The 7,041-nt window shown below is 36.7% G+C and overlaps 1 protein-coding gene across 1 annotated transcript; it reads left to right on the top strand.

Annotated features, from left to right (window-relative positions):
- Positions 1-253: 253 nt before the first annotated feature.
- Positions 254-6,636, top strand: LOC132033908 (uncharacterized). The gene is made up of 5 exons (XM_059424054.1): positions 254-474; positions 1,561-1,634; positions 1,708-1,811; positions 1,938-2,000; positions 6,078-6,636. Exons 1-5 carry the CDS (start codon positions 416-418, stop codon positions 6,336-6,338), a joined length of 561 nt encoding a protein of 186 aa, XP_059280037.1. The 5' UTR covers positions 254-415; the 3' UTR covers positions 6,339-6,636.
- The last annotated feature ends 405 nt before the right edge of the window (positions 6,637-7,041 follow it).

Genomic DNA, 7,041 nt, shown 5'->3' with positions numbered 1-7,041 from the left:
GTTTTGAGCTCTTAAAATCGATGAGAATCCTGGAGGTTGCCAGACGAGGGAAAACGAGCATGCATGAGAGGAGAGTGTTTTCTGAACTAAGGGTCCCACTTTTGTTGGGTATATTTGTTAAAAATACCCACAAGTTCCAGTAATTCTAATATGGTCCCCTCCTCACTTAAACCAATTTTTAATTATTTCTGAGGTAATAAAAAAGAAAAATAAAAGGGAATGGAAGTAATTTCCTTCATTTGAGACTAATACGGTGTCGTTTCAGTTAGCCAAAACACTTACTTGGTTTGGCCGGGAGCCTCATCACCGCCCTTTATTATTGTCTGTGTGATATGTGGCTAATGATGTAAATTCCATATAATTGGCCAATTAATTAGAAGACAAGAACAAAATAATATAGAGTTGGGTTATAGCAATGGTGGTGGCATCAGCATTTTCAAAAGAGATGGCCATCAGAAAACGTATTGCCAACATGTAATCTCTTTAATCCCTTCACCTCTCTTTTTATCTATGTACTACGTCTTTTTTACTCTATTGTAACACTTTAAATCATTAATCAGTGGATTAATATTTGTTTATAAATTTTGTAGAGCTGAGAACCTTTTTTTAATTTTGTGGTTTGCTAAATTTGTGGGTATCTAGAGAAATGTAGGTTTGTGTGTAAATAATGGGAGGGTGTGATTTTGAGTGAAATTAAGTATTAGCTTGACTTGTAAACTAGATGTGTTGTAGTAAACTATAGTTGAAACTTTAGTTTTGTAGTCACCTCTGTTTTACCTATTCTGTTTATTGGCCTTCTTTTTCACTGTATTACAACAGTGTAAATTAATCATTAATACCTATTTATTTATAATGTTTGTTGAGTTGAGAACTTTTTTTTTTTTTTTTTTTTGGGGGGGGGGGTGGGGGGGGGGGGGTGGTGGAATTCTGGTTTTTTAATGGCGGGTATTTAGAGAATGTAGCTTTATTTATAAATAATGGAAGGGAGTGAGTGAAATTAAGTATGACATGCTTAGGCAACGAGGTGAATTTTCATTTTAATTGCTGCTCAGTCTGATCCATTTTATGTGACATAATTTGACAAGATATTATGGGGTTTGAAGTATTAGGTTGACTTGTAAATTATATGTGTTGTAGTGAAAGAAAATCAATGACGACATGCCTAGTGTAATTCTACAAGTGGGGTCTGGGGAGGGTAGGGTGTACGCAGACCTTACCCCTCTCTTGGGAGGTAGAGAAGCTGTTTCCGATAGACCCTCGGCTCAGAAAAAAGCAATAACAAAGCAGGTCAAATAGGAAAAAAGAACAGTAACTACAATAAAACAGTATAAGCTAAGAACAAGAGATAGTAGTGAAAGACAGTATTGCCTAATAAGTGAAACTTTAGTTTGGTGGGTTAGTAAAATGTATTTGAATTTTCTGAACTTGTGAAACTTGTACACAGTAATATTGACAGATGGTGTAGACCCATTTTAGTTTTGTTTTGGTGCACTCTTTGTTTTCGTTTTAGTTTTTCTCTTTAATCTATAAACTCTTATATACTTCCATGTAATTTTGCAGCTATAATAAAAGAGAAGAGAATTTTCCATCATTGCGTGAATACAACGATTATTTAGAGGAAGTTGAGGATATGAGTAAGCCTTATTCACTGATTTTCTGAAGTTGAAAGTCTTAAAATTTTGCCTAACAGAAGACTGTTTTTTGCAGTATTCAATTTAATTGAAGGAATAGATGTTCCTGCTATTGAGGCAAGAATTGCACAATACCAGAGAGAAAATGCAGAACAAATCATGGTTGCTCAAGCACGTAAGGTTCGTCCTTAAGGTGTTCTGATTACGATACTTGTTTTCTAATGGAAATGAGCTTGTAGTAACTGCTGCATGCGAAGTGTTAGTATTTTGCAAACTGATCTTTAATATTGCTCTGTGGTGAACTAGGCTGAAGAATATGCAGCAGCCTTGGCAGCCAGCAAGGGACAGCCTACACAGTCCGATGGGGATGTGAGTTGACTAACGATTCTCGCTCTTAAGATTTATGTTCATTTATTAATATTAAGAAACTTTTCATAGTAATTAGCAGCAGCATAAGCGTGTCTTGAGCTTCTGCATTTTTCTTTATTTCATGTTGATGAATAAGCTTTAAGGATCATTTCCAGGGGGAGTCAGATATAGTTTAGAACAACTTTCTCTAACTTTTCTTCCTTTTTCAGTTTCACTCGTTATACAGAAAATCAGAAGTAACTGAATAGGGAGCTTATATAGCAATCAGAAAAACTGTTTTAAATAAGTGCTGCACCTTTGTCCCGCATTTTGTGTAATGAACCAGGATGATGCATGACTTTTATAGAGTACAGTGATAATTACTGGCCTAGTATAAACTGAAAAAATATGAGCTAAAAGCCAGAGAAGCCAAAGTTGTATGATTTTAGTTTGACTAAAATTGTGGAATCACCTGTTCCCTCAAACCACAGAGTAAAAGCATCTATTCTTTGACTTCATAAAAAAAAAAATAAAGCATCTATTCTTGGACTCAAAACAGAGCTAACTACTATCTTGCTTGAGTTTCTTTGACCGCATTTGCCCTTCCTTCATCACCTTGGTTAAACCCTGACATATGCATCCTTGTCATACTGGTGTATTAACCATAGCAAGGCCAAGTCTGTCACAAGCATAAGAATGGCAAACATCTAGGCCATGGTGCATAAGCACAAATCCCAGTAACCAAGTGCACCGAACTTCTAACTTTCGTATGCATAAGCGAGACTTCTTTCGTTAAATAAATTATGAGTGGATATATAATTAATGTTACACAAAGTTGGTGTGTCTTTACAATGTGTGGATTTATGGCGAACTCCACAAACTTAAACCATCTCTTTGTTACCAATGATTTCCTATTGTGTGAAGAGTTTCGAACCAGAGGGAGTTGATAGTCTATCAGATTTGTAGAGCATGAGGGGGGAGTAATGTTTCACGTCCTTTATGCATATTCTGGATCTTATGGCTGGAGACGAATAGAGCTTGTTTTGAAGGACAAAGAGATCATTTTTCTAGAATTAAGAACAAATGTCTGTTACCTTGTCAAAAAAAAAAAAAAAAAAATAAGAACAAACTTTTACAGAATCTTTTCTTATGGTGTAAGGGTAGTCTTATTGGTAGCACAAATGAGTATATAGAGTTTTTGGATTTGCTAGGGGGAAGACAGTAGATGTGGGATCTTTGTTTTGATCCGCTCTCCTTTGTTTTTGTACTTCTTGTACCATCTTGGTACTTTCTATAAATAAAACTTTACCATTTCAAAAAAAAAAAAAAAAAAAAAAAATTCACGTTTAGGAGAAATCTACAAGACTGGGAGATGGGGCAGTTTGAAAGGTTAATCGAGTTACTTTACAGGCAAATCAGGTCTCACTCTAATGATAACTGATGGAGATGGGCGCTAAGGAGTAATGGTTTGTTCCAAGTCAAATCTCTTTACCAAAGTTTGTTGGTGAGAGTGGAGACGAACTTCCTACATTCATCGATTTGGATTCCTAGGGTGCATAGGAAGGTGTGTTTTTTGCATAATTGGCAGCGAGAAAGCTATTCTGATAGCTAAGAATCTGAGGAAGAGAAATATTACTTATGTTAGTTTGTGCTATATGTGTAAATGTTCAGGTGAAGAAGTTGACCATATTTTGGTGCATTGTAAGGTGGCGTCAGGTTTGTGGAGGATGATCTTGAATTGTTTTGGCGTACAGTGGTGATGTCAGGTACTGTTAGAGATGTGTGGCATAGCTATGCTTGTAGACGTAGGAGTAGAAGACAAAGGGCATAGGAGGTTGCTCTATTAGCTCTTATGTGGGTCGTTTAGAGGGAGATAAAGGAGAGCTTTTGAGGGGATTGAAAATGATATCGTACATGCTACCATTATCCAAAAGAAATGACTTAGTACATTTTTGGAATAGCCTTTTGTCTTTGATTACTTTTTGGTGCACCCTTGAGATTACAACTTATATAGATGATCGGTGTCTTCGTAGAGAATGATGTTTTGTTGTATATTCTCTATTTTATGGTATTCCTCTTGTATACGGAACTTTTCCATTGTTAATAATATTATTTACCTTCTAAGAAACAATATGACATCCCTTTTACACCTGAAGTATAGAGAGATCTAACTCTCTGCTAAGAGTTTCCGTTATCTTCAAAAATTCATGTTCTCTCCAAATCAGCCAATAAATGCAAAGAGGGGTGGTCTTACACAATTTATATTCTCACTCTTCGTGGTTAGTAATGGCAGCCGGATCTAGGTTCATATTTGCTGTCGCGGCTTCTTTGTCTATTATGATCTAACATAAGATGGGAATCTCTTCTTTTAAGATTCAATGATGGCACCATACAACCACTTATCCCAAAACAAAAAGGGAAAGAAAGAAATTACCACATCATACTCCGATCTAAAGCAAATATGGCTGCCATTACCAACCACAAATTGAATGAACCTAGATAATTCTCTCATTTCTCTCATATGAGATAGTAACCTGTCTTGTGACATCAGCCATGCGGTGGGAAAACGTGATGTTATATCCCTCTTTCAAAGATGTTTGTTTCCATCTTATCTCTTATACAAGTAACACTCAACCAGGGCTATATTGGTCTGCTCCCGGTGGTTGTCGTCTTCTCCAGTGTAACCAACATTATCCTCTTTGCTTTCCAGGGTGTTCAATTCCTGGAATAAACTTGCAATCACTACTGCAATATGCAGGCTTCTCGTGCTTCTATTCACCTTCTTTGATAGTACCTCCAACTAAATTCGCATTTAAAAATCATTTCGACAAAGTGAGAGGATATTTAAACTTGAAAGAAGAAATCAAATGTTACTGTCAAAAGTTGCCAATACTAGCTCGGGGATTTTTTTATTTTTTATTTTTTGACTGGACAAAGTTTACGGGGAAAGAAGAAAACTAAAGCGATAGTGTCGCAGAAATCTTTTTGGTGAAATGTCGCAGAAATCTTACCGATCACATCATGAACATCTTGCGTATACTTAGACATAAAGTTGATGGCCATGGATGTGTCAGCTTTGAACAGATTCTGAGTGCACTGTGATCTTCTCTTGCTAACATGGTTGATGGCATACTATGTCATAAAAAGATACTGTTGGAGTTTATTCCCTTACTAATTTCTGTAGTATGTTTCGCTTTAAATTCTTTCTACCTAACTGGTTAAACACAATCATGTAAATTCCAGATCATTCATATCCCCTGGATGCTATTGACTGAATGAGCTAAAGAAAGTTCAGAAATCTACTTAGCATGTTGTGTTAGAAGCTGTTAGAAATTGTTGGTGTATTCACTCAGTTAATTGCTATAAACTGTGCATTGAGCAATGACTGAAAAGAATATGCTCATTGAGGCTTTGCACTTTTCCTCTTTCACTTTACTTCCAAGAGTAGCTTCTCCCAAATTCAGTGTTGAATTTCTATGGAAACAATTTAATGCTCCTCAGTCATTTAACGCTCTCATAATGCTGAATAAAAGGGTACTTCTTTTCCATCTTTTTTCTTTTTTTCTATTTTGACAAGTCTACAATAAAATAGTATCTCATGAAACAATTCCAAATGGTTTTCTTTAAGTATGAAAATGGTCTTAAATGAGATCTACCAAACCTGTAGCTTCCTGTTAAAGACATTTATCTATTCCTTTCATGTGCACAATCTATAAATTGTTGATGATCGTATGTTTAAAGTTAATTTAGTCAAGGCAGAGTAGTTGATAGCTTGAGTTCGTCCTAGTTGATAAATTATCCTCTACCAACTACATGTCATCTCGACCACATAACTGCAGAGTCTATAGTGACTGTTTCTTTTTCTTTTTTTTGCTTTTTATTTGAAATTGGAGAGAGTGAGGTTACAAATAGTAGAATAGGACAATGGGTAGTAATGGTTCCTGTACAACAGTGTATGCAATCACTACGAAAATGAGGGAATGCTAGTGGATTGTGATCCTACGCTTTCTTCATATTGAATCACTTCTTAAAATAATGATCATGTAAATAATCTGATATTATCATTATTAACCGCTTTTTTTATCTTCATTTCTGCAGGCTTTGGGCCAAGGCCCTGAGGCAGGGTCGAGTACTGGTACACAAGGGCACTATGCTCCTGCAATAGCCGGAGGAATAGCTCAGCCACGGCCAACACAGCCTCTCCCAGTTGGATCAGTTCCAGATATGCTAGGGGGAGAGTATGAAGATGATGAAAAGATGAAACTAAGAGTTGAAAGGGCTGCTAGGGCTGGGGGATGGAGTTTAGAAATAAGCAGGAAAAGGGCACTTGAAGAAGCCTTTGGAAGCCTATGGGTCTGAAAGTTGTGTACATTTGTTTCCAAGACTGGCTCTCAACTGTGTGATATTCTGCGGATTCTGGCAAAAATTTTGTAAAGTAGCTATCCATCCCCAATTACTCAAAGAAGTGCCATTAATGGAGCAGCATTTCAGCATTCGTCATGGACGTTTTTGTTCTTAGATGGTGTGGTGTAAGACTTACCAAATTCTGGCTTGTCATAGGATGTGTTTGGTCTTTGTAAGGTTTTTCTCAAGATACCTCAGTTTGCCTCTCCACATTAACGTTGATCTCGTGGTAATTATCGGGGATTTTGATTCTCATCTATTTTAGCCCTATATTTCCTTATATGCACAATTTAGGTTCAAAGCACTTTGTTCTGGATGGATAAAACTGGGCTTGCAAGACCACTGTTTGGCTCTTCCACTCTGCATTATGGTCAACTATTGTAACACTTGCAATGTTATTTGGGCCTCCTCACTTACAAAATGAATCTCTTATACATTTTTTTGCGCGGATTGCCCTTCTTTTGGGGTGGTCTTTAAATTTTGCCCCTCATATTTGTGGTCTTTAAATTATGCCCCTCATATTGTTGGTCTTTAATTTTTGCCCTTCGCATTGCAACTCTGAGCGTTCACGCAGAAATCATGAGGTTTTGAGTTCGAACCCCCGCTCAAGCATAAATTTAAAAAAAATTGCAAGGCAAGGTTTGGATCGCGTGTATGC

Source organism: Lycium ferocissimum, chromosome 10 (assembly GCF_029784015.1).
Source record: "Lycium ferocissimum isolate CSIRO_LF1 chromosome 10, AGI_CSIRO_Lferr_CH_V1, whole genome shotgun sequence".
In the NCBI taxonomy this organism is placed as follows: Eukaryota; Viridiplantae; Streptophyta; class Magnoliopsida; order Solanales; family Solanaceae; genus Lycium; species Lycium ferocissimum.
This window is presented reverse-complemented; position numbering and strand designations above follow the sequence as displayed.

Coding starts and splice junctions, on each gene's coding strand:
- LOC132033908 (XM_059424054.1), top strand. CDS start 416: ATGGTGGTGGCATCAGCATTTTCAAAAGAGATGGCCATCAGAAAACGT. Junction 1,635..1,707: donor AGAGGAAGTTGAGGATATGA/GTAAGCCTTATT, acceptor TGTTTTTTGCAG/TATTCAATTTAATTGAAGGA. Junction 1,812..1,937: donor TGGTTGCTCAAGCACGTAAG/GTTCGTCCTTAA, acceptor GTGGTGAACTAG/GCTGAAGAATATGCAGCAGC.